We start from the raw sequence: 27430 nt of genomic DNA, 5'->3' as shown, positions 1-27430 counted from the left end.
TACTCAAGAATTGTGAAAATAAATTTTTTTAACTGGGAGGCCAGGCCCATTAGAGGGGCCATCTGTCTGCTCGCCAATAAGAGGCCCTACATCCTAAACATCTTTCTTCCCATAGGAACTTGAAGGCTTATCTCCTGAGGGTCAAACTCTTCAAAGCATTTCAGAAACCCTCAACCAGTATTTCAGGCTATCTAAGAGTAGTGAGTCTCAACTTTAAAGCAGGGAATATATTTATTAGGATGTAGGTTAAAATACAAATTTCTAGGGGGTCTCAGATATGTTAAATCTGGGGGAAGATTCCACCCCCACCACTACACACAGAATTATGTATATTTTGTTCACTTTTCAAAAGGGGTTGACACTAAAGCCACTGGCTAAGAAGATAGGCAAAGATTACACAATAAAAGAATGCACACACACACACACACACACACTCATTCCTACTTGGCTCGGAAAAGCCATACCAATTCAATTTGACTTATCTCTAAGTTGACTGAATACTGAGTAATATAGTAAAACAACAAAATTTTAACTGAGGGTAAAAACACAAAGCATTAATTTATTTTAATACTCCCTGGCATTTAATTTGCTCAGAATAGAACATTATTTCTATATTCTGTAATGTCCCCTATGTCGACTGGAGGATGAACAGATCTTTCTGGAATAGGCTGTATCATTTTTTGGGCTGATGATTTCCCAAAAGAGAAATAGAAGACTTCCCTTGAAAAGGCAATTTAAAATAATCTAAGGATCAGAACTCAGATAGAATATTCAGGAACCAGGCTCACAGCCCAGACATAGAGGACAAGGGGAATAAAAAAAGAGTGAAGTAATCAAAATGAGGAATTGATGTTAATTCCAAAAACAGCAACGTGACAGTGGCAGGTGCCTGCAGAACCTTGCAGTGAGCTCTCCAGGAACCCTTCCTGAGGCTCTTGCAAGGGTACTTGTGCATCAAGCAGGAATAAGAAACACATACCTGGCCCCAATGCAGCATGTTCTGAACAGATGTTCCCGCAGAGTTATGTGACAAATAAACATCCAAGCGACTCTGCAAAGAGATTATTTCTGATCTAGAGGCTAAAGATATTAATATAAGCATACCACAAGTAAACATTTGAGACAAATTTTAAAAGTTTTTTCTTTTCCCTTTTTTTTCCTCTTCTTTAAGGAAAAAACATGTACCATACCCCCTGAAGACACATTAGTCAAAGAAGCTTGTCTTTAAGAACTTTTTTCTCCTGAAGCTCTGTTCTTCTGTCCTGAGCAGTATCTTCATAAAGCCCACAGAAGGCATCTGATCAAAGACAGAAAGAAATGCACCTTCTCCTTTCAGACTCACCTCGCATAGGTCCAAGAGTATATGGGGTCCAGGAATAAAAGCCCAGTGACCTTCCCCTTCACCCTGTGTTAGTCCCAAAGGACATTCAGAGAAAGCTGTTGGTCATAAGACCCTGAGAACAGATCTGGATGTTTCCTTTTGTTTTCTAATTTTAAAAATGTGATAAATATTCTACAGGGCTCTTTGAAAGTTTGTGGGACAGAAGCTCTCCAATCAGTAACTTTTTATATCTCTGGATCAAAAACCAAAAACCCAACCAACAAAACAAATAAAAAATAAAGCAAAACAACTCCCCACCTTATTTCTTTCATATTTTCAGTTGCAATTTTTTTTTTACAAAAAGAATGATTTTTTTTTTTTTGCCAAAGTGAGCATCAGAAACATCTTAGAGTTTTAAAAATATATACACCTACTTATGAACTACACTAACCTACCGAATCAAAATAAAAATCTCTAGGGTTGAGTTCTGGACATGTGTATTTTTTCAAATCCACAAGCGCTACTTATGCACCCCTGCTCATGCTTCACTAAAACAAATGTCCTCGAAGATACCATAAAATTTTATAATCCAGTCCTTAACAGTGAGACAAAAGGTGATATATATAGACAACGAGGGACCCAGTAAATAGTCAAGGGTGTTATTTTGTGAGTCTTTCTTTAGCAAACCCTTAGATCATGTCGAGAGGGTGTTTTGAAAATACCTTCTTTTATGTTTGCTTGAAGGTCTTTTTACCTAGCTCTGCCTACATGATTGATAGGCTTTCATCTACGTGATATGCTTCCATCTGAGAGTCAGGCTAGCATAGTTTCCCTAGTAAAAGGAGAAAGTGAGAGAAGAACATGGAAAGGCAGTGGCCAAGACATACTTTGCATTAAAAGCCTTTTATAATTCTTGCTTGAAACCAAGGAGAGTTGTAATCAGTGTTTTCCACTGACAGAGAGTAGGCTCTGAGCAGAAGTCTGTGAGAGAGATGGAGACCACCTTCAGCTCGGTCTCATCTCTGGTTTCAAAAATATCTCCTCTCTCGCTGAGTAGTAAACGGTAACTTCCTCTCTTTCCCTCCCACTCTTCAGGTCAGCAAATGATAACTCAGAAAGGAAAGGATCTCGGTTAAGTTGGAAATGACTTGGCAAGAACCCCAATGCTGCTCCCTCCCAGTACCCCTCAAACAGTAAATCTGTAGCTGTGATTGAAGAGCCATCCCTCCCTTTATTCCTTTGGATTAAGAAAGTGGTTCACAAAGTGGCTTTCCAAATCACCTCTGAAAATGCAAAATTGGTAACAAATACAGAGGTCTGGACCCACTCCCTGAGATTCTACTTTGGCAGATAGGGCTCAGGCACAGCAAGATAAATTTCAAAACCATAGCCTTTATCTAGGTAAAGGGCTTTTCAATGGTGGCATTTACTCAACAGCAAGAATTGGTGAGCATTGTTGGCAGAAATGCCTTCTTCTCAACTCCTCCTATGAAAGCAGGTAGACTCTCAGCCCTAGTTGGAAGCCATGAAAATACTAATTATATTCCAAAAGACAAAAAATAAACAATGAAATTTGGTTTCCATGCAATCCAGAATGAACTCTCATTACCTCTATGCAATGAAACAATTCTTTTCCCAGACCCAACTACTTATACATACCATGTTTAAGTTTTTTGGATCAAATCCACTCAGAGTAAATAGGAAGTTGCTGCAAATACGATGGAATAGCTTCTGGTTGCACACTTTGGTGGCAATGTATTGCTTAAACAATGTATATGAGGAGAACATTTTGTCACCAAACAATATCTGCAAAATCAGTTCGAAATATCATCAAATCTCATGGATGTGGCTATCAAGAGTGGAGAAAGAGTGGTAGTTTTAGACAAGTACTGGACAAGAAGCCATATCTGCTCGGTATTGGTTCTTAGTAAAACCATGAAATTTGTTAAATTTTGGCTTTGTAATCCCCCCAACTCACCTCGTGATAGCTGTTCCCAGCAACCTTTAATTGGGATGTTTTTGTAATGCCCCCGAGCAACCAGCCCCCATAGGAAATTATTAAATAGTAAGGCTCTGAAAAATATTTAATTTCTATTATCCTGAATTTTCTCACTCTAAAATGAGAAAATCCATATCCAATAAGTAGGACTGTTGTGAAAATAATAGATCATGTTTTAAAACACCTACGTGCAGTTCCTGGCATCCAGTAAACTTTAAAAAAATTGACTATTACTTATATACATATTTTATTTAAATAATTAATTTAACATTAATATTAGTTCCTATTATAATTACTAACTGATATTGACTTAATGAACTCTTCCTTCCAGAATCTTTTAATGAATTCTTTCCAGAGGCAAAAGCTTAACCCAAAGAAACGCATCTTTACAAGTGGAATTTCAGGGAAATAGTGCAAGTGAGTTGAAGTTACTTTTTGAACTTTAGGAACCTTTTAAATTATAACATAAATCAATATCAAATCTCTGTGTATACAAGTCCAATCTTGCCTTTTCTTCCCAATAACTAGTTTTATAATCTTAGGATAATAAACTAGATATGAAAGTGAAGACTATTTTTTTTAATTTTAAAACTTTTTAAAACATCCACTTACAGTAAAAACTGGCACACCTTTCTACATCTTTCTTCTGGAATCTTTATTAACTGGAAATTACAACCAAAGAACAATAATAACTAGCATTTATTTTTATTGTACTGTTTCACTATAAGATCTTATACTATGTTCGGTGAACTTGATCAAATAAATTCCTACTGGGCATAACTTGTTAAATTCTAAGTTTGAAATATGGTTATCTTGTATGGTCAAAGGTAATCTTTACTTAATGGAACATTTGATTTAACTCACCAAATTGAAATTCTTCGTGACTGTCCCTAAGATTATTTAATAATAGTGGCAGCATATATTCACAGAGTAAACTTATCTTTTAAAAGAACGTTGACATCTAGCCTATGTTTTTAAGTGTGACAACTTAAATAGATTGCCACATGAATAAATAATTGAAAAGAAAGGCGGGATCTGATTTTAATCAGTAAAAATTTTCATTTTTCATTTACTAATACCTTAGTCATCCATGCTTGGCAAAAAAAAAAAAAAAAAAAAATCCATGTGAAAGGAAATAGCCAGCTCATAGAAGTAATCTACCTTGCAAATATGATGTGAGGAAAGAGGTGACATCTACTATATGGGCCCTGTTCTCTGTTCTGATACCTGCAGTCAGCTTTCCCAAATACAGAGTAAATTAGCATGGCATTCTCTGACTTCACTCCACTTCTATATCCATGAACAAGCAACTCAGCAAAATGACCATGCATTTACTGAAGGATAAATAATTTCTCCTTCATCCTAATTTAAAAGCGAGGATAGTAATGCAGGCCAGCCAGCCATACAGCACCCTCTTACAGGATAGCAAACATGCTAACTTGTAGATGTAATTCCAAGTTGGTTCTGGAGGGGGCATGTTTGTCACATAACGTCAGGGAGATAGGTCTTATGGTAGTTCATTTGGTATCTTTATGAGAGTTATTAATAAAAATGGCACCCCTCCTTCTGGAGACATGGCCCCATGCCAGGGCACACAGCTTGCTGGGCACATGGCTTGTCAGATACAACATGGGCTGGATTTCAGCCCTCAACAGCCCGCTGAGCTGAGCACCCTTGTGCACTGACTTCTTCAGGTTGGCATTGACAAAATGGGAAAACCACTATATATAAAAACAACCACTGACCATAGGTTGCCCAGTCAAATCTATGTTCAATTTCAGGCTCTGCCACCCATTAGCTGGGTGATTTGGAACTGATTACTTACCCTCTCTGAGCCTCAGGTTTTTCTTTCAAGAAGAGACAGTACTGCAGAGATGTGTAAAGAGCAAAGGATCAAGGCAAACTATAGGTCAGAAAGAAAGTAGAGAGACAAAAGAACACAAAGGCATAAATTCCCAGAGGCACAACGGGAGGTTGAGAAGGGGAATGAATGAATGAATCTCCCAACTTGACAAATTCTACTCATTTTACAAATGGGAAACTGAGGCTTAGAATGATTAAATAACTTGCCCAAGGTCACAAAGGGCAGGAAGGTGAATCCAATTCTGTCTGACTCATCTTTTCACTTTATGCTCAATTCAACTGACATGAATTGAGTTGAATGTAATAGAAGTGAAGGAGTAATTGAAAGAACTGATGGTATCAATGAGAAGAAAGATGATAATTAGAGAGAAAAGGGGTTGTCTCAATCCAGGAGCTCTCCTATGAAAAAGGAGGCCATTCTCGAGCCTGCCTGAGAATATCTGGCTGATGGGAGAGGAGAGGAGAAACAAAGCCCTGTCCGCTGAAAGTTTAAACCATACCTAAAATCTTGTCTATCATTTCATTGTCGATTCTCATAGATTTTATCTTCTTTTTCCACAGCTCTTGTTCAGAGCCCCAGCATCTATCTGCTGACATATAATGATAATCCCATAACCATTCTTCTAGGCTTTTACCATTCTTTATGTCCTTTACTCTCATCCACTTACATCTGGTTTCTAAGGGAAACTTTCTAAAAAGGAGCATCCTGCCTGTCACTCCTCCATGCAAATACTTCCCATGGTCACCCATTACCTGTGGAATAAATTCTAAACTCATTAGCTTGGCACTCAAATCCTTTCAGACTCTACCCTTACACTTCCAATATTATTTCTCATAGTCTCCTTCACAGATTTCAAGTCCTAGGAAAGTCAGTTACATGTGGTTTCTATGGCCTGAGCTTCACCACGCCAACGTTGCTCAGGTTTCTCTCATTTCCAAAAGCCTTTCTATGCCACTCTGTATATGGAAATCCTATCCTTAAGCCCAAACTCAAATGCCATCTTAGCCAAAAAGTCTTCTGTGATTTTCATTTTTCTGTGAGTTTGGCTAGCAATTTCTTTGCTCTATCATTATAATACCAGAATCTCCATTACGAAGCAGTGGGTCACTTCTGATAGCTCCTCTATTGGAATTAGAGTTCCTCTATTAGAGTTATAGTTTATAAAAGACAATCTTTCTAAAATTACAAATTTGATCAAACCATGTTTCTATTTAATATTCTTCAATGGCTTCTCATCAGTAACAGAACAAAGTCTAAACTTCTTAACATAACATAACTGCCTTCCACTGTCCCCTACTCTCTCCTTATTGAATCTCCTCCTACTCTGACGTATACCCTGATTATCAACTGGCTGGCAAGTCTCCTTATAGACAGCTGTGTCCTGATGCCAGGGTTTTGAAATAGTAGTGCCTAGATCTCTTTTGGCTGAATTGACTTGAATTGTACCACATCCCACATGTCAGGGTATGGGGAAGTTTGAAGCAGAGCTATGCAAGTTGAGGGGAATGGAAAGATCCCAGCATCCCGAAATATATCTCACTGTGTGGGAATGTGGAAATAATTTAGCAAAACGTCCAGTGTTGTTTTCTCAATATTGTGGGACCAGGCCAGACTGAAATCTCAATGGTATAAGAGATTATACTTATATATAAGTACTAACAGGGCAAGGTGAGCATTTTCTGTTTTATTCAGGTGGTTTTTCTCTGCTACCTGTCTTTCTCAGTTGTAGAGATATGCACTTGAATTACCATAGGCTAATTTGCTTAGCTCTCAACAAACAGAACCTTCTGTACATCTTCTGGCTTCTGTAAGAATTGTTTCATTTTCATCTGCTCTCATTGAAAACACTGAACAGTACAAGGACCATCATGGGAGGTGATTAACTTGGGAGAAGCCCATGTTAAATAAAGTGCAACCAGAAAACACATTAACCCATGAGACTGATTCACCTGGACTATTTAAATAATCAGATTAGTTAGCTATCAGCTAGAGGAGATTATGGGGCCTAGAGTATGTCCTAGGTTTGGGGGAATTGGCATAATGACAGCCTGTGAAATGACGGGAAATGAAACAAGTCTAGGCATTTAGTGACGAGGGATGGTGTGTCCTATGAAAACAATGATGGCAAAAACAATTGCTCACGTTTATTAAAGGCTTACAGTGTTCAAGCCCTGGTTTTGAAGGATTTGCTAAATTAACTCACTTAATCCTCACCTTAGCCCTATAAACAGAGACTACTATTATCCCCACATTACAGATGAAGAGTGTTTAAGGTCTTGATCAAATTTATCCAGCTAGCAAATTGCAGACATAGGATTCAAACCTATGCTGTCTGGCTCCATGCTATGAACCCAACTACTATGCTATGCTGCCCCCTGAAAAATTAGGGTTCACCCAAGAGAAAGTTAACCTACTAAATCCAACAAGTCAATCAAATCGCTTTTGCCTGAGCTGTGATTGAGGGATGATGATATAGGAGAGAAGCTTCTACACATAGATGAAGACAATAGGGTAGATTGGCATCAGAGTGAGCTCCCTGAATCCTGCTAATAAGATTGTACAATATCAGTAGACCCACATGGATACCTTGAACACTTACTATATTTTCAGAAGCTTGTGAAATGTCATTTGCCTTCTCCTGAAATCCGTGAAAATAGAGCTACTTTTGGTTATTTCAGATTTAAACTTGGGAAGTCACATACCTTGGCTAGTCGCCTGGAAAGAGTTGCTAATATTTTCATAGGACTTTTGGTGTATTTTACTGTGACAACTGGAGCCAGTGCAAAAAATATCTTAATCCTTTTAGCCAGCTCTGGGTTTGTAGAGAAGGCTATGAAAGCTGAAAGGCAAGAAGATACTCATTCATAATTTTAAAACATTTATTCATTTTAAGTGGTAGCAAAAGTAGCCATATTAAAAATAAAACAAACAAAAAAACCACAGAAAATAACTAGGAGTTATTACCATTTGTAGGGAAGAATTTCTAAATTTCTCAAGGGTGAGATGAGCTAATTCAGAATAAATTGAGTTTTTTGTCTCTGAGGAGTGCAAGTCTACTTATAGAGAGTATTGAAGAGAGGGTTCAAACATCGAGCGTGGAGCATGTCTAGGAAAACTCCAAGGGTTATTCTAGCTTGATCATACTCCTTGGTATCAGATAAAACTGGGCTATAATTCTGTCTTCCCATTCGCTAGCTGTGTGAAAACTTGGGCAAGTTATCTCCCCTGTGTGAGTCTCAGTCTTCTCAATTCATAAATGTGGATAATAAAATCCTTATAGGATGATTGTTATAAAGGTTAAGTTCATATAAATTTACATATATAACCTTCATTAAATAAATACAACATAAGAGGTATTGTGCTATCTCCATTAGAAAGGATTTCTCAATTCAGCCATTTGTAAAGTGTGGATGATGATGGTTTCAGATGTTTGCAGTTTCCAATGAGCGAATGTATGTAAGATGCATGGTACAGTACAGGTATACAAAGACCTACTTTCCACCAGGAACCTGATTAGGATTAAGTCATAGAAAAGAGACTGGTGGAAATCCTGTTGGTCTTGTTGAGGCCTCTAGGCAAAGGAGAACAGTGAGGAGACGAGGGGCCTCACGGCACTGCCAACACGGCCCTCCCCACATCGTGCCTACCCCAGCACCTCCCAGGCAACTTAAAGTCACACTGCTTGTAGCATATGATTACTGAGTTTTGTAATTCTCTTCTTTCTTTTTTGTGTCCCTCACTAGACAGATATCATCAAGGGAAGTTTGGATACCAAGTGTCTCTGCTTCCCCAGCATCTAACCCAGTGTCTGACAAATGTTTTTTCAGGTATGCAAGTGAATAAATGAATAATTCTCTCTCTTTCAGGCTTGTTTATCAACCTCCAAATTCAGTAACGGGGAAAGATTCCCTGTTGTCACCTTTGTTTTATTTACTCTTCAGAAACCAATAAGAAGAAATGATTTCCCAGATCAAGTCTCCAAACTAGAGACTATACAGACAGAAGATACACTGACTCCTTCCATGGATACGGAAAAAGAACCCCAGACATCCTCTGATCACATCTCCCCCCGACACACCTATGGTGGTGCCTTGGGAGTGGCCCACGTAGTAGAGTTGCTCCTGTCCAGTTTTCTCTAGGATAAAATTGATTGTAGCTGGAAGGTCATATTTAGCCATCTCATCCAAACTGCCAAAGAGAAGGAACAACAAAATTGGAAGGGATGTGTCATTGTTCAGTCTGGAATATTTAAACACATCCATTGCAGACATAAATATTTCTTTTTGTTAAATATAAAACTAGAGTCAATATATGATATTATGCATCTGTGCAACTTTTGAAGATATAAGAGTCAACATCTTTAAGAAACTGGAAACAGCAAAACCTGATTTGTTAAGAACTACTGATTCTTTTCCTGTAAGGCTAGTCGTATGTCACTTAATTCCATAGAAGATTTACCAAAATTCTCTGGAAAGAGCAATTACCTAGAATGCTTATCTTAAAAAAAAAAAAAAAAGACTGAAAAAAACCAACCAGAATAATAAAGCAAACAGATTTGCCAACCTCAGCCCAGACTAACTGAATCTGAATTTCCAGGGAAGAGACCTGATAATCTTCGTATTTATCAATGGCCTCGGGTGTTTCTGATACTGTGTTTGGTTTAGGAAATCCTCACCTAAGGGAATCATCTTGTCATTTGCAATGGTGCAGTGACACAACTGCACTGGGGTATGCAAATAGGAAATGCTAAATGGCTTTCAGAAAGAAGACTGGCAATGAGGCCAAGGAACAAAGGGCTTTCCTGACCTCCTAGGCAAGTGCATGGGTTTGTCCCTGTGACCAGGCAGACCTGGCTCTTGAAGCAGATGGCTCTCCCAGGGACTGCTGCTGGCAACATTGTATTTAGTCATTCTGTGATCACGCTTTCTCCTTACTTCCCCCAGGACACACACACACACACACACACAGACACACCAGGAAGGAAGCGTGGATTTTCAAACAAACAGCAGTCCAGTAATAAGGGCCTTTCATCAGAGCCTGTGAAGAAAGGCTGGGTAGAGCAAGAAAGATGTGTTTCCTTCTTGTGGATTCCATTGGGTGCATTTGGACAGAGAGGGAAAATTCAACAGGTATCCATGCACATAAATGAGCAAAATACATGCTTTATTCATTAGTAGCTTTCTCCTTACCTGAAGGCCCAGTATTCCGGTGATGTGGGTGACAACGTCAAGTGTTTTCTGGACCAGGTGTTTCCTCGGCTGTTCCCCAGCCATACATCATAACCAGTATCTGCCAGAAGGAAAGCCAAGCTGTTGTTGGGCAGGTTGCAAATCCAGTTACTGGCAGATGCAATTAAGCCATGCTGCAAATACACAACAGGCTTTGAAGCTGCAAAACACAGGCAATAACAATTTCATGTCTGAACTTCTTCAGTGTCTACAAAAAAATCTCTTTCCTGAATTCCTGGAGTATAGAAGAGAGGTTAAGAGATGAAATTTGGTGCCAAGCAAACCTGGGATTTAGTCCTGTCCAAGCTACTTACTTGAGCAAGTTATTTATTTTCTCTGTCTTCTTTCTCATTTGTAAAGGGTTATATATAATGTATTGTGTTATGTAGGTGTTGGAGTCAGATTGCCTTCGTTCAAAATCCATTCTGATATGTATTAACCCTTTTCCTTTGTGCCTCAGTTAACCTATCTGTATAATGGAAAATAACAATAATGCTATCTCATAAGGTAGTTATAAGAATTCAACCAGAATTAAAATATATAAAAGACTGTCAAGCACAATAAATATTAACTCTATTACTGTTATTCATATTAATAGCATTGTAATTTTCAAGAAGCATCTAATTACAAAACTTGAAGGTTTTCTGAAAATAAAAATGCCATTTGTTAAATGTTTATTGAATGCCAGATTCAATATGCTAAATCTATGCTAGATTTTATAGGCACTGCTTCATTTCATTAGAATTGTTAGAAAGCAAAAAGCAAGGTTGTAAGTAGAATTTTACACAATGTAAAATTGTTAATTTGATATCAAAACCCTAATCCCAGTGTAGAATTGGAACATTTTAACTAAGAAAGGAAAAATAAAAAAGGAATGAAATGTGAAAGTGGTGTTGAAAAAGACAGAGAAGTGGCAAGGTTTTCTTCTTTTTTATTAATGGTTTGTGATGCTGTGCTGGTACCTTGGGACCCTACCTCAGGTAGCTTTTGGTCTAGACTGGCTTCCTGAGAGCTAGTGGGCTAGACTGGACTCTCAGACAGCCTTCAGCCATCTGGAAGCAAGGAACTAAGAGTCTAGGTCCATTTATCCACCTTTTGGAGAAAAGGGAAAGAAGAGGTGTTACTAACTCTGCCAAAGCTAAGTACCAGCAAACAGCAGTCGCAGCCCATAGCCTCTCTCTGATCGACCCCAGAACGTTGCATCTCTTGCATTTTAGCAGCTATGTGGCAGAAATGATAAGAGAAAAGTTTGGGGAGACTTAAAAGCTCTCTTGAGTATTAACAAAGGTAATGGAGGTATATTGGGAAACACTGGCTCTATACTTGGCAACATCATTACATCTCCCTTTCTTTTTAAAAATCTAGGTTATTTGTTTTTAAATAATTAACCCTGTGATATTAAGATGTTTTGTTAGCCAACATGTAAGAGAATAAAAGAAACTAAAATGTGAGAGAAGAAAGTAAACTGTTTCTGCCAAATGAATCGCTCTTTTATTCTACCCATAGCAAGCTGCATTGTAGGGAGCTAAAATTGGCTCTTTAATGAAGTTTAAGCACAGAACTAATAGGGATACATACAGACACACACACAAACACACACACACACACACACACACACGATGTCCCAAAGGTTGTCATACATAGGGAAAAATGGGAAATTGTAGCTAAATCTACCTTTATTTACAAAATATCCATTATAAAATTTTTCCTTTCTATGGAAACTTTTGGGACACCCTGTATATATCTTTTGGCAGAGCTAGCTGAGGCTTTATTTTGGAGAAACAATTGAATTAGTTTTTAGTTGGGGACATGGGCAAGAGTGGGTACCCAAAGCAGTAAACTCCCCTCAAGGGTGGGCTGAGGGTTGGGGCTGAGCCTCCGTGGGTTTCCCGTTCCCCTCGTGCCCCTGCACGACTGCCTCCCGCCAGGCTCCGGGGAAGCCACTGGAGCGGGTAGTCTGGGAGGAGGTGCAGTGGCTGTTCACTTGGGCGGGACCTTAGAGGAATCAGACGCCAGCTTCCCATCGCAGGTCTTGATCTTCACAACCACCGCCCTGGAGGAGCTGGTGCGGCTGGAGGAGTGGAGCCCCCGCCAGAACCAAATGGATACTCATGTTGGGCATCCCAGACTCCAGCTGGCTCTCCGCACCCTCCAGCAGCTTCCTATAGGTGACGATTTCGACATCCACGACCAGCCTCTGACGTCTATAGTCAACTCCTGGTACGTCCTGCTCCGCCCCCTTTAGTTGGCCTCCAGGTCCCCCAGCTTGGCGTTGGTGGCCTTAGTGGCCAGCTTTCCACACTGCTTGGCATCCCTCTGGTCCTTCAGGCCCTCGATCCCAGCCTGGAGCCAGGTGATGATTCGGTTCCTCTTGGAGATCTCCGTCTTCGTACATCGCAGGTCGTCGTGGTGCTTCCCAGCCACAGTCTGCAGCTCCTCATACTGGCTTGGGTACGTGCTCTCAGCGTCGGCCCAACCTTCGATCTCCTGGCGCTGGGCGCAGGCCTCGGCAAGGATGCCGTCCGTGTCCAGGGAGTAGCTGTTGTCCACGGACAGGACCACAGATGTGTCCGAGATCCGGGACTCTGCATACAGCTGCTTGAGGAAGCTGATCTCATCAGTCAGCCCTTGCGGGGAGACTCCAGCTCTGCCTTGTTCATGGCTTCATCCACACCCTTCGCAACAAGGACACATTCATTCTGCATCTCTGTATGGCAATTGATCTTGTCTTTATTCTTATTCCGGAAGTCTTTCACCAGCCCCTGCACGTCGCCAAGCTCCACTGCCAGCTTCAGCTTCTCCTGGCCCATGTGTCCAGCTGCTGCCGAAGGTTGTTGATGTAGTTCTTGAAGTTTCCCACGTTACTCCATGCTTCTGTCTTCTGCTGCTGCAGGAGGCTCCCCTTGGTCTCTACATCTCATTCTGCTGCTCCAGGAACTGCACCTTATTGATGGAGGTGGCAAACCTGTTGTTGAGGGTCTTGATCTGCTCCTCCTGGGTGGCACACCCTGGATGTTGGGGTCCACCTCCAGCTTAAGGGGGCTCAGCAGGTTCTGGCTCACCATGACTGCGGTGATGCCCCCCTCCATACCACCAGCTCTGGCATAGCCCCCACCCAGACCCATGCCGGTGCCCAGCCCACCCCAGAAGCTGCTGCTGCCCACCTGGGAGAAGCTGGAGGAGCTGATGTGGGCACCAGGTACCCCTGTGTATCATCAGCTACTGAAGGTCCAGGGGTCAGAGGTGGACACCTTGTAGGACTTATGGGTCACTGTGATGGACATAGTGATGCTGGAGTGGAGGCAGGCCAGCCCAACGGGACAGAGATTTGAGAAGGAGCCAAGCAGCTGCCTCTAGGTGGGCACTACTAGAGTCATATTTATTTAAAAAAAATAATAAAATCGCACTGACTTGGGTGGAGAAGTGACTACAGTAGATTAATACCCATTTGAAGGTACTATAGTAGTTAAAGAAATTAGGTCCAAACCTGAATTTGAGGGATGTTGAAGCTGAGAGAGTTTTTCATATTAAAGAGAAATTTAGAAGGCAAAATTGATAGATGTTGGTGATTGGCGCATGTAGGAGGTGAGGGAAAAGGTGTGCCTGGAACGGCTCCTAGGTTTCTGGTTTTCAAAACTGGACAGTGGTATCGCTAAAGTAAGGACACGTTGTATGTTTTGTGTTTGGAAGGAGGACAAAATCATAAAGCAAAGGGGAGACCAAATATACAGTGTATATGAAAATGATTTAAAACTTCAAAGAGTTATACAAATTAAACAGAGATGGGGGATGGAGCAAGATGTCCTAATAGAAACCTCCAGCCATTGTCCTTCTGCACAAACACCAATTCAACAACTATCCATGCAAGTAAACACCTTCAGAAAAACCAAAAATCAGGTGAGTGATCATACTACCTGGTTCTAACATTATACCAAGGAAAGAGGCACTGAAGAGAGCAGAAAAGACAGTCTTGCACTGTCTACGCCACCCTTCCTCCATCCCCCGGCAGTGCTGGGCCAGAATCCAGAGTGGAGAGAGAATCTGTGTGCCCACGGGAGGGAAAGTGAAGTGACTATGGGGCTTTGTATTGAAACTCAGGTCTTCCCTGGCACAAAGGAACACAACACAGGGCAGAATTCTGCCGGTGCCCACAGAGGGAACATTTTGACCGGCATCAAATTTTGTGTTAAGATTGAACATTCCTCCGTGGAAGCAATTAGGATTATTCAGAAGGCTTCTGGGGACAATGCAATGAGTGCAGCACAAATAAAAGCATGGCACAAATGCTTCAAAGATGGTGAAGAATCTGTTGAAAGTGATCCACTTTCTGGAAGGCCTGCAACAAGCAGAACACCTAAGAATGTTGAACGTGCATGGGGTGCCATCAACAAAGATCACTGACTGACAGTGCAAGAACTAGAAGCTGATCTGGGAATTCCAAAAACTACTGTGTCCAAGACTTTGATGCAGAATCTTGACGTAAAATGTGTCATGGCAAAATGCGTTCTGCGGCTTCTGCTACCAGAGCAGAAGGGACAGTGTGCTTAATGACTTACTTCAAACCGCTACCAATGAACCAGATTTCCTCAAGAAGGTCATAACTGGAAATGAATCATGGGTACATGGCTCTAATCCAGAAACGAAGGCCCAGTCATCCCTTTGGTAGTCACCTGGTTCTCCACACCAGAAGGAGGTGTGGCAAAGTCGCAGCAAGATCAAGACCATGTTATATGTGTTATTTGATTGGGAAGGTGTTGTCCATCATGTGTACATTTCTTCAGGCCAAACAGTTAACAAGGAGTACTGCCTCAATGTTCTTCATTGGTTGAGAGATGCAGTGCAAAGAAAACAGCCACAGCTCTGGGCACTGCTGATGGGCAGCTTCATCACAAAAACACGCCCACCCATGCATCGCATCTTGTGCAGAGTTTTTTGGCAAAACATCAAATCACTCAGGTGACTCAGCCCCCACTACAGCCAGATTTGGTGCCCTGGACTTCTGGCTTTTCCCAAAACTAAAATCACCTTTGAAAAGGAAGAGATTTTTGACCATTGATGATTTTCAGGAAAATACAAGGCAGCTGATAGCAATTCCCCGATATAGGATTTTGAAGAGTGTTTTGAACAGTGGAAGAGACAGTAGCAGCACTGTGTGAAGTCCCAAGGTGCCTACTTTGAAGGAGACTGAGGTGTCATTGCCGTATATACAATGTTTCTTATATCTTGTATCTCCTTCAATAAATGTCTCCATTTTTCATATTACATGGCTGGATACTTTCCGGACAGGCCTCATACATCCGAAGGAGGAGAAATCAGTATATCAAAAAGATATCTGCATTGCCATGTTTATTGCAGCACTATTCCCAATAGCCAAGATTTGGAATCAACTTATGTGTCCATTAACAGATGAATGGTGGTACATATACACAATGGAATATTATTTTATATATCCACAAAAAAGAATGAAATTCTGCCATTTGAAACAGCATGGGTGGAACTGGAAAACTTTATATTAACTGAAATAAGCCAAGTCCAGAAGGACAAATCTCACATGTTCATATGTGGGAGTTAAATATTAAAAATAATTGATTTCATGGAGACAGAGAGTAAAATGATGGTTATGCGAGGCTGGGAAGGGTATGTGGAGTGGAGTATAAAGTGGAGATGGTTAATGGGTGCAAAAATATAATTATGTAGATAGAATGAACAATATTTGATAATATAACAAAGTGACTATAATCAACAATAAGTTAGGGTATACTTTAAAATAACTAAAAGAGTGTAATTGGAATGTTCCTAACACAAAGAAATGATAAATGCATGAGGTGATGGATACCCCATTACCCTGATTTGATTAACTCACATGCCTGTGTCAAAACATCACATGTATCCAGTTGTATAAGGATATACAACTGTTATGTACCCATAATTAAAAATGAAAATGAAAAAATACAAATTAAACAGAGAGGTGGGAGTTATGATTTTCCTCCTCTAATGGAAGGGAATAGTGTAACTATTTCAGAACAGAAGCTGGCCTGCTCCTCCCAGGGCATCTAAGCCTCTCTGCTTTAGATACTTCTCCTTTCATAATAAAATAAGTCATACCTGTTCTCTGTGGGCATCCTCTTCCATGAGGAATCCTATAAATTCCAAGGATATAACCGTCTTTTGTCACAACATCATACATTTCATAAGGATAACCCCAGTAAGAAATAATCTGACTCTAAAAGGAGAAAAGGAAAATATATGCCTTCATATTGTAATCTCTCAATTTTTATACATGCATTACAATATGGTACTTTAAATTGCAATCTACTGTTCATCAGTCTATATGTTGGGACAGCATGTAGTGGGAAATATTATATGAGGATAATTTGGGGAGGATTTCTAGAAGGGGTTGCATACAAAGGCATAGGTAAGGCAGGGTGGGGTGACCCTGCATCCTGGTTTGCTCAGGACAGTTTCTGGTTATGCCTGTTGGCCTGGTATTATTACACACCCTAATTCATTCTCAAAATGTTTTGGCAAATAAATTACATGGTCATCTAATGAGGGAAACCACAGGGGATTGTATAGTACCCTGCGGCTCATAACAAGTGAGCTGTTACCACCCTTAGACCTGAAAGAAGATGGGAGGAAGCAGTTACCAAAGCCCTGAAGGAGACAGTCAAGCAGAGAGGGCCACACTGAGGCAGACAACCTGTCTAAGTTGACTTCACAGGGAAGCAGCCAGGGCCATAAAACACCTGACCTCAACCTCTTTCCTTCTCATCTCCTGCTCACGATTTCCATTTGCTGAATTGAACTGAAAACCAAAGGTCGGAGGAACTTGTTGACCTAGTCCTTATATTTCAGCCTCTTAAGCAGGGAGAAAGGTGTAGAAGAACAGAGAGTGAGTCTTGAGTGGTCAACAGTAGCTATCCACTCACAGACAAACGCGAAAGAGCAGAACTTGTGTTTATTGGTTATTGTCTGCATACAGGTTTGCATCACTTGTCCCAATAATCCTTAACAAAAGGCCTTTTAGATAGAGATTGTACCATTTTATAGCTGAGAAAACTGAAGTTCAGGAAGATGAATAATTTCTCCAAGATTATACACTAGGAAGAGATAAAGACAAGATTTATGCCAAAGTAGATTTAACTCCAAACCCTATGCCCTTATCATAAGGTTATGCATTTGCCCATGTCAGGCTCAGGCACACAGATGCATGTATAAATTGTGAGGCCACACAGAGCAGTGGTGGAGACCCCTGGCCATGGAGACAGACTGATGGCATTGGATTTTCACTCTTCCTCTTCTTAACTATCTAGCTTTGGGCAAGTTATTTAACCTTTCTGTGCCTCATTTTACTTTTAGAGTTAATAATAGTATCTCCTGACAAATTAGTTGTGGGGATATGTATTATACCTAGAACAGTGCCTAACATAAAATAAGTGCTGTATAGATGTTTGTTATTTTTGTTATCATTATAGAAGGATTAAAAGCCAGAAATCACTCATACTCAAGAGGAAACGAATGTGGGTAAATAATAGAGGAAGAGGGAAACTTGGATTTGAGGACATACAAGTATATTCACAGACTGTGATTTCAGCGGTGTGGTAGAAGATTGGGGGTACTTACTGGATACTTTGGAAGGGGAATATTACCAGAGACATTGATAAAAAAAACTTTGGCATTTTCATTCTTCTTAAGATTCTAATACAAGCTTGGGTGTGGGAGAGGACATCAGTAGTGTACCATGTATACAGGAATATGGAGTATTCCACTGGAATGAAGCCCATAGTGGACATTTGTCACTTGTCTTTTTTTTCCCCCCAGCACTATTCTATTTCACTTCTGGCATGAATTCCTACATGTTAAGATACTTTCAAAAAAGTCCACTGGTATAGCTCACAAAATCAAAGAAACTGCTCTATCAAAAGCCTCAGGAAGAACTCAAGGATACAGAAGCCACCATTAGATGGTAGCTCAAACCACCTGGAAATGGACTATTGCTGCTCCAACTTGGGTGAGATCTTTCAAATCTTGGATTAGTTAGCCATGACAAGAAACAGAGGAGGAAGCACAGATTTAGTCACTGGAGGAATTGTTGAAAATTAGGCAGGCACAACAATTTTATCTAAAATGATGACAAATTAATAATTCCTTATTTAATGTTTTATCTTAATGAATGACTTACAATATTCATATTAGCTTCAGGATTTGTGGTGCCTCCTTTCTTATCGTAACCATGTATAGATCCAAGAAGAAGCATCCAACATGCTGCTGCTAAAAGCTGCCACATTCGGGGTCTGCCTGGGAAAGGAAATGTTAATATATTTGTCAGCAAAGAGGAATTCTACAAAGTGAAATTTGGTGTAATCTTTTTATAACACTACTGTGGGAGAGACCAGAAATATACTTCTAGGTTGTGTTTTAACAAGTAATATACTGAATTATTCAATTCATTCTATGAAAAATCTGAAATGACTTGTTAGTAAGAAAAGAAAAGAAGGAAGGAACAGAGGAAGGAAGGAAGGAAGGAAGGAAGGAACAAATGAAGTAAGGAAAATAAAAAGAAGAATCAATCAAGTTTCCAGTAGATAACTAGACAAAAGAAGGGAACAGATAATTTGTAGAAAAAGAAACATAATGGCCAATATATTAATCAAAACTCATTTAATATCTCTAGTTGTCAGATAAATTGGTACTTTTTTCTGATAGTGGGGGTGAGCATTGGCAAAACCTTTATGGAAAGAAATTTGTTAACATGTCTTGAAAATTTAAAAATATTTAATAGTCTGGTTTCTCTTCAGATCGTATAAATCTTTCGCCTTTTTAAAAATATTTATACCCTCTACTCAGTAATTTTATTTTTAGGAATCTATCTAAAAGAAAAATATTTTATATATATATATATATATACACATCATTTATAAAATTATTCCTTATGATATATCTTAATATAGTAAAATTTCCCAAAATAAGAGATTAGTGAAATAAATTATGGGAGAGAAAGGATGGAATTATTTAGTTATCAAATGTTTGGTGTGTGTGATATATAAAAATTGCTACCATATAATAGTAAGGGAAAAAAACAGAATGTAAATTGTACATATATTTGAGCTCAATGATAAAACAAACTGTAAATAGAAAAACAAGACTAATCACTCAATTTTAATTATGGTTATATCTAGATGGTGAATATTTGGATAATTATTTTCTCATTTTTTAAAGTGTTCTTCATACTTTCTAGATGTTCTATATTCAGTATTACTTTAATATGAGAAAGAAATTATTATTTGAATAGAAAATTTAAAAAATTGTGAACATTATGGGGGGAAGATTATGAGTAGTCCCCACTTGGCTTGAAAACTACTTAAGCTTAAAAACAACAAACAAAACAACAACTTTGCAAAAATAACTGAGGGGAACATTTTGCAGAAGAGCCCCCATTTACTACTGCCTTTATAAAATGCAGATGTTCAAATTATGTTAGAAAACACACTTTATCTGCTAATCTGTTTTGCTTTCTTCCCAATAGGAGAGAGATGCTAAGTCTTGTCCTGTAGAAAGTGGAAGGATTTTTCACACGATACCTTCACTGTTCTGTTATATAAAGTTCCGTGAATTTCTCCCTTGGCTTTTGTCAAAGTCACAATCTCTATTAACTATATGTGTTAATGTATATAAATGTAATTAATAATAGATGAATTATATATTAAATATGTAATTATATATTAATATCATATATTGACACAAATTAATATAGATTAATATAGGTTAATTCTGGTGCATTATCATGGCAGTGATAACACCACCAACAAAAGCAAAAATTATTATTGCTATCATGACTATATATTGAACACCTATCATGTGCCAACTAATGTGCCAGATATACATTATCTCATTTGATTCTCAAAATATTCCCAAGGGATAGGAAATATTATCCTTGTTTTATTTAAAATGAAACTGGGTCTTACAGAGGTCAAGTAATCTGCCCAAGGTCAAACAGATAGTCATGGAAACAGAATCTAAACTCAGGTTGCCTGACTTTACAGGGAATGCTGGTAAGTATTTTGCTCTAAACCACTCAGTCCATTCAGACTAGATTTACTAGGCCCCTCTGGCTGCTGTGTGTCTGAGCCCAAGCATCATAATCACCATAAAAAACAATGAAGACTCTTAGATTTCACCTAGGCCCAGGCTCACCCGAATGAGAATCTATTGGAGGGGGTGGCCTAGGCATTTACATTTTAAACCATCATTACAAGTGGTTCATGTGCATTCCAACGTTTGAAAAATAGCTAGACTCTGAACTCCTTAAAAAGAGAAACTGTTTAATTCTCATTTTTCTCTCCAAGATCTAGCCAGGAGGTTGTTGTAAATGTTTATCAAATAAATGGATGGATGAAGGAGTAAATGAATACGTTATTTAATCTTAATGACTACACCAAATAGACTCACTATTTTGTAGCTGTCTTTCTGCACTGGTTTCATTTCATCCTGCCTCATGTTTCCTCTCTGAAAGTAAGCTTTGAGAGTATATTATGTCCTTAATTCAGGATTGTATCGCATGGCAAGGTAGTAGGAATTTTTTTTTTAATTGCTCTTCTTTCTTAAGGCATTGACAGTTTAGATGCTCTGGTTTCTGCTGAATGGTATTTTGAGGCCGCTGAGTCACAATCATTGGCAGGTGAACCTGGGGCCCCTGCATCGGAGCAGATCCAGCTCTCTTGTGAAATGGCCAAGCCACAGAGCCTGTGGGTCCTGTAATGGTGCAAGGGAAGACAGCTATATGGCTAGCACAGTGTGCTGCTTGTAGGAAGAGCTGGAGTCTAGCCCCAAGGGATGGCACAAGAATGTACTAGTCATGACAGGTTGCCTTTTGCAGCCATGACATAGAGCCCATCAGCTGCGTTTGTTTCACTCCCCTGTGTTATGAATCTGGGTAGAAGGGTGACACACCCAGGCAAGAGGAGTCTCTATGTGTTCTACTTCATAAGGAGTGGCAAGTCCAATCCAAACAGCCTCTCTTCAGGGATGTGCTTACCTGCTTTGCCTTATCCAAGCCTCATAACTATAATTGTTGGGTAAATCTGCCTGATTCAGGAATCTCTGTTGATGATCTGCCAAGAATTCTTTTATTTCTTTGATCTATTTCTATGTCAGTTCCCCTGATGAATATTGCCTTCTCATGTGACCCACATGACATTAATGCTGGTTCACACTAATGCATAGAAGGATATTAGACTAAGAAAAGAACAGACATTATTAATTTCAGGAGATTCTCAGTCTTTAAAGATGAGACTGAGGCCGGGCGCGGTGGCTCACGCCTGTAATCCTAGCACTCTGGGAGGCCGAGGTGGGCGGATCGTTTGAGCTCAGGAGTTCGAGACCAGCCTGAGCAAGAGCGAGACCCTGTCTCTACTAAAAATAGAAAGAAATTATATGGACAGCTAAAAATATACATAGAAAAAATTAGCCGGGCATGGTGGTGCATGCCTGTAGTCCCAGCTACTTGGGAGGCTGAGACAGGAGGATCGCTTGAGCTCAGGAGTTTGAGGTTGCTGTGAGCTAGGCTGACGCCACGGCACTCACTCTAGCCTGGGCAACAGAGTGAGACTCTGTCTCAAAAAAAAAAAAAAAAAAAAAAAAAGATGAGACTGACTGGGTATGGTAGCTGACACTTGTAATTCCAGCACTTCGGAAGGGTGAAGTGGGAGAATCACTTGAGGCCAGGAGTTTGAGGCCATCCTGCAGGGGCAATATAGCAAGATCCTGCTAAAAAAAAAAATTAGCGGGGTGTAGTGGTGGAGGCCTATAGTCCCAGCTACTTGGGAGGCTGACAAAGAAGGATCACTTGGGCTACAAAAATGCAAGAAAATTAAAAATTTATCTTTTAAAACTTCTTCAGGCAGATGCCCTCCATGATGGTGGAGACAGCTGTTAGACTTACCCTAATTTGGTTGCAAAAAGACAATATCAGGAGTCATCACTTGTAAGTCTCTCTTCTGTTGATCAAAAGTCTCCCTTCTCTAATAGTTGCTTTTGTTTTCCCCCCTAGCTGCTGCAGCCAGGGGAAAATATGAGAGTTTTAAGAGCATATTGCCTTGATGCATTTTTGGTTTTGCATTGGGGTTAAATATTTTATGTCAAATGCATGTGGATGATATGTAGGCAGCTCTCGTAAGTAATGCGTTTTGCACTGACAGATACATTGTTGATGAAATCATGGATACCAATCTTTCAAGAAAAGACTATCAGAAATAATGGAGACCTTCATTCCTCTTTTCTTATCACCCCACAATAAGAGCTGTCAGGCTCATCAAGCAGACACTTTATGAGAGCTTATGGTGTTGCTTGGACAGCATTCTTAGTTAATCCACACCCTAAATTCTTCACTATGTTTGAAAATGGAGGTGAGAATTGGCCAGAATATGCAGGTACAAGGACCCTACAGGCAGTTCTAAGCAGGCTTTGGCTTGAAAAACACATAAAGCCCAGTTTCTACATATGGCTCCATGATGAATCTCCATATCTCAATAGCAGAATAAAGCTAATGATGAATCCCTGAATATTTGGTGAAATATTCTGAGTTAGAATTCTGACTATTTTCTTGAGAGGATATGGCAGCCATGAGAATGTAGCTCTCAGATCTACAACTATGGGAACAGGACTGGCCACCAGCCACAGCTCCTGGGCCCCAAATCCATCACAGTGTTCCCATTGAAGCTGCACATTGTAGGCACTTCCTAAGTGTTGACTATCACTGTTGTTATTATTAGTTGTGGGACTCTTGCTAATTAGTTTAACTGCCTCGGAAACTTAGTGTCCTTATCTGAATCATGGGGATAATATTAATTACGCCTACTTGCAGGGTTAGTGTCAGATGATAAAAAATTATGTGATAAATAACATGATAAATAATGTCTATAAAATATCTAACAATGCTTGGCTGTCAATAAATGGTAGCTATTGTTATAACATATCTTCTATTATTCAGTGGTTGTTTCAGATGTATATATCTTGGCTCTCCAACCAGTCCATGAATAAGCTTCTTAAAGGCAAGAACTACTTTTTATACTTTGCCTGTATTTATAACTTTCTCATCTTTTGTGTCTCTAGCCTTGCTCATACTGAATATGGCACAATTCTTTCAATTAAATTATGAAAAATGGCAGCATATTTTGTACCAAAACCACTTTTCAAATAGGATCATTTAAGAGCAACCAAGAATTTCTGTTTTCTTATTTTATTTTATTTTTTTTAGAGAAAGGGTTTCACTCTGTCACCCAGGCTAGAGAGTAGTGGCGCTATCATAGCTCACTGCAACCTCAAACTCCTGGGCTTAAGCAATTCTCCCACATCAGCCTCCTGAGTAGCTAGGACTACAGGTGCACACCACCACACCTGGCTATTGTTTTTAAAAATTATTTGTAGAGATGAGGTGTCTGTATGTTGCCCAGGCTGGTCTTGAACATCTGGCCTCAAGTAATTCTCCCACCTTGGCCTCCCAAAGTGCTGGGATTATAGACATGGGCCACTGTGCCCAGCCTGTTTTCTTATTATTTCTACTTATAATTTTCATTTTGACTATATAGAGTACCTTACCTATTTAAGTTATAATTTTTATACCATGGATTAAGCATATGCTTAATCATTATAATTATTATTTTTCGAATGCTAGAAAAAGTCAATTTAGAACTTGAACAAGATCTATTTTACTCAAGTTCTTTTCAATCTTTTCCCTCTTACAAAATTATTTTCAAAGTATTAATAGATGTTAGAAACTTTGGGTATGGTAAAAATCATTTAAAGATTAGAACAGAGGAACAATTTTGTCTTAACAGATTTGAGTATAAAATTCTTATCAGTGACAAAAGAAAAAATAGGATAGGGCCAGCAGATACAAAAATAGAAACTTTCCTGTGTATGCAGGTTACCTGGCAACCAAATAAAAGACACGAGACAAAGCTGATGTGAACATACATGCACAATAAAATGTAAGTAAAACGTATAATATTCTCACAGCTCCAGGAATATGTGACAGTTGAGATGAAAATAATATATACACACACATATATATACACACAAATATATATATATATATATAATTCCATATATATATATATATATATATGGAAACCAAGTAGAATACAAATAAAAGACATATCCCTGTCATCAGTGATAGTATACTTTTTTGTTTCATCTCTTCTTGATTAATGGGCTCAGAAAGATAGAGAAAAGAAATGTAAGAAAAAGAAGTGTGGGAGGAAGGAAGCAATTATATAATAGATAATTACTTGGACAAAAGGATAAAAGATCAAAATTTATCAGGAATTGATGTTACCTATATAATTGTAAGCAGGCTAAACAACAAACTGAAAGAGCCTTCTCCCTACCCCAAGAGAGACAGTAAGTTAAGAAAAGTTAAACAAAAAAGGCAGGAAGGCAGGAAGAAAGAGACAGAAAAGAAAGAAAGCAGAAAGAAATAGTTACACATTAAATAACACAAGTTTAGAAAATTGGGGCGCTGTTTTTTCACTTCCTGGCTTAATTAGCTATGTTTGACCATTTCCCCCATGTTCAATTGTTGGTAAACAGTGCTCCCAGTAGACAAAATGGCTGGACTTGAGCAATGTATTTATATATATTTCTACGTGAAATATTAACAGAAATTTCATGGCAATTATGCATTCAGCTTATTTTTGTTCTGAAAATCAGACAGTAAAGTATGTCATTATTTCCCAAACTGTGCATAGAGGAGAGAAATTTTATTATCCTCTTCTCTGTCACAATGTCGAATTAGGAGGGTTACTGGGGGTCAATGAAAGAACTCTAGAGAAAGAATAGGAAGACTGAAGACCTGTGGTGCCTTTCTTTTTCTATCTGGGATAACACATGGGGCTACAAATACATGCCCTGTGTAGCCTACCTTATAAGGTTGTTGCAAGATTCCAAAGAGCTAATATTAAAGACAGTATATTTAAATGATAAAGAATTATAAAATCTAAGACTATAAGGCAGCATGTATCTTCTCTACAGAAAGACCCAAGAGCAGGTGAATGAATGCCTTGTGCTGTGTTTCTAAATTCATTCAAATGGGGTTAAAGACCAAGCACCATCTTTCCTTTGACATCCCTCCAGTGAAAAGATCTAGGAAGGGGTAGAGAGACATTCCAAAGGAATCTGCTATTCACAACCAGGTACTTAGCAGAGGCTTTGAGTGCTTGTCCCTGTGTTTACTATTTAAATGAAGAGGATCAAAAAAATAGACCAATCCCACAATCAAAGATGTGGGACCTCTCTTGCTGTCTCCTGGTCACCCGTCTCCTTCTTTACCTCTGGAGTTCTCATGCCCAGCTCCACCATTCGCTGGCCACGTCCACTGGTCTCCTTCCCTTTTCTCCTTGATCCAGCAGCATCATGTATCCTGTCCATTGCTCATTCTTTCTTTTCCCCATACTCATTCTCTCTGGTATCCCTCACCAGTCACACGCTTTCATACATTCCTTAGGTCAGAAAAAACCTAAATCCATCCATCCTACCCTGACCAGTCATCTGAGCTCTAATCCCATATCCCCCTAAATCTTCAAGGCATAGCCATTTTGATTTCTTTTTCAAATCTTTAATCTTACATACCCCCAAATAAAATTATCCTCTCTTCCTTTCTCAATTCCTCTTTTATCTTCTCAATTCTATACTCTTCTTTTCCATAATCTTCAGAGCTGGAGACAGAAATTTTCTTATATTTTCTGATTTCCTCAAACCATATCACCAATCTATTGCTAAATAATGATATTCTTCCTTCAAATTTCTTCAAACTTCTTTTCAAGATGTTGCTCAAATTTTCTGTGTTCTGTGTCATTCTTTAAAAAATGTTTTCAGTTATTACCACTACCTGTTCAGTCTGGTATCTCATCCCTAATACCTATAACATTATACTGGGCTCCTGGCTAGTTTTTAATTTTCTAGTCTTTATGACTCAAATCATTGTGTAGGTTGCTGACAGTTTAATTTTTACAAAATCATTTCATTGTATCAAATATCCATTTAAGAAATCATAATGAAAAACTTCCACTTCTAATCATGATGGTGTAACTCATATAAGACTAGCTCTCTCACTGATAAAATATACAAGTAAATTGTTTTCAGGCATTAGACAACAGTACAATACTACAATCCTGAGATAGGTGTGTTTTAAAAAGGCTAATGGAGGAATCAGGATAGAATGTTAAAAAATATTTTATGATCCTAGTAGACAGGAAAGGGGCAAGGGAGGAAAGAAAGAGAGAGAGAAGGAAAGAAAGAAGGAAGGAAGGGAGAGAAAGCAAGCAAGCAAGCAAGAAAGCAAGCAAGCGAATGAACAAGTGGAACACAAATAACAAGAGGTCAAGAATGGCAAACTTAAACCCAATTATATGAAAAATTACATTAAATGCAAATGTACAAAATACTCCAAATAAAAGGCAAGATTGCCAGACTATATATTAAAAGCAAGGCCCAACTATAGGCTTTCAACAAAAGATATACTTTAAATATAAAGAAAAATAGGTGAAAAGTAAAAGAAAAAAAGAAGTATACTATGTAAACAGTAAGCATAAGAAAGCTGGCACATTTATGTCAGACAAAGTAGGCTTCAAGACAAAGAGCATTATCAGAGACAAAGAGGGGTATTTCATAATGTTAATTAATTTGGAAGACAATAGTCAATTCATCAGGAAGACAAAAACAAATCCTAAATGTGTAGGCACCTAATAATGGCATTTCAGAATACATGAAGAAAAATCTGACACGACTAAAGGGAATTCAGTTTCATAGTTGGAGATTTCAACATCTCTCTTTCACTAATAAACAGAAGAAGTGGCCAGAAATCATTAAAGATGTAGAAAATCTGAACAACACTATCAACCAAGTTGTTATAATTGACATTTGCAGAACATATCTAAAGAACCTACAGAAATAAAAACAATATAAAGGGAAATTAGAAAATACTTGCAACTAAATGAGAATAAAAGCATTACATAGCAAAA

At 38.9% G+C, this 27430-nt stretch overlaps 2 protein-coding genes and 1 pseudogene across 3 annotated transcripts in view; all 3 read right to left on the bottom strand.

Annotated features, from left to right (window-relative positions):
* Positions 1 to 27430, bottom strand: part of STAMBPL1 (STAM binding protein like 1) — a 229168-nt gene that overhangs the window by 176747 nt on the left and 24991 nt on the right. The window lies entirely within an intron of this gene.
* LIPK (lipase family member K) overlaps positions 1 to 27430 on the bottom strand; it is a 41496-nt gene that overhangs the window by 5295 nt on the left and 8771 nt on the right. Inside the window, exons 2-8 of one of the 2 annotated variants that reach the window (XM_069460714.1) lie at positions 18595 to 18710; positions 16518 to 16635; positions 10374 to 10572; positions 9263 to 9372; positions 7887 to 8023; positions 2981 to 3127; positions 980 to 1051 (exon numbers count right to left, since the gene is read on the bottom strand). In XM_069460714.1, the coding sequence (XP_069316815.1) occupies positions 980 to 1051; positions 2981 to 3127; positions 7887 to 8023; positions 9263 to 9372; positions 10374 to 10572; positions 16518 to 16635; positions 18595 to 18699 (888 nt within the window). In that variant the 5' untranslated portion in view covers positions 18700 to 18710. Of the gene's footprint in view, positions 1 to 979; positions 1052 to 2980; positions 3128 to 7886; positions 8024 to 9262; positions 9373 to 10373; positions 10573 to 16517; positions 16636 to 18594; positions 18711 to 27430 lie in introns of those variants that run through there. The other variant, XM_069460716.1, reaches the window with a different exon arrangement.
* Positions 12393 to 13696, bottom strand: LOC138376578 (keratin, type II cytoskeletal 8 pseudogene; annotated as a pseudogene).

This window comes from Eulemur rufifrons, chromosome 28 (genome assembly GCF_041146395.1).
Source record: "Eulemur rufifrons isolate Redbay chromosome 28, OSU_ERuf_1, whole genome shotgun sequence".
NCBI classification, from domain to species: domain Eukaryota; kingdom Metazoa; phylum Chordata; class Mammalia; order Primates; family Lemuridae; genus Eulemur; species Eulemur rufifrons.
Note: the sequence above shows the minus strand (reverse complement) of the source record. Positions and strands in the feature narration are given on the sequence as shown.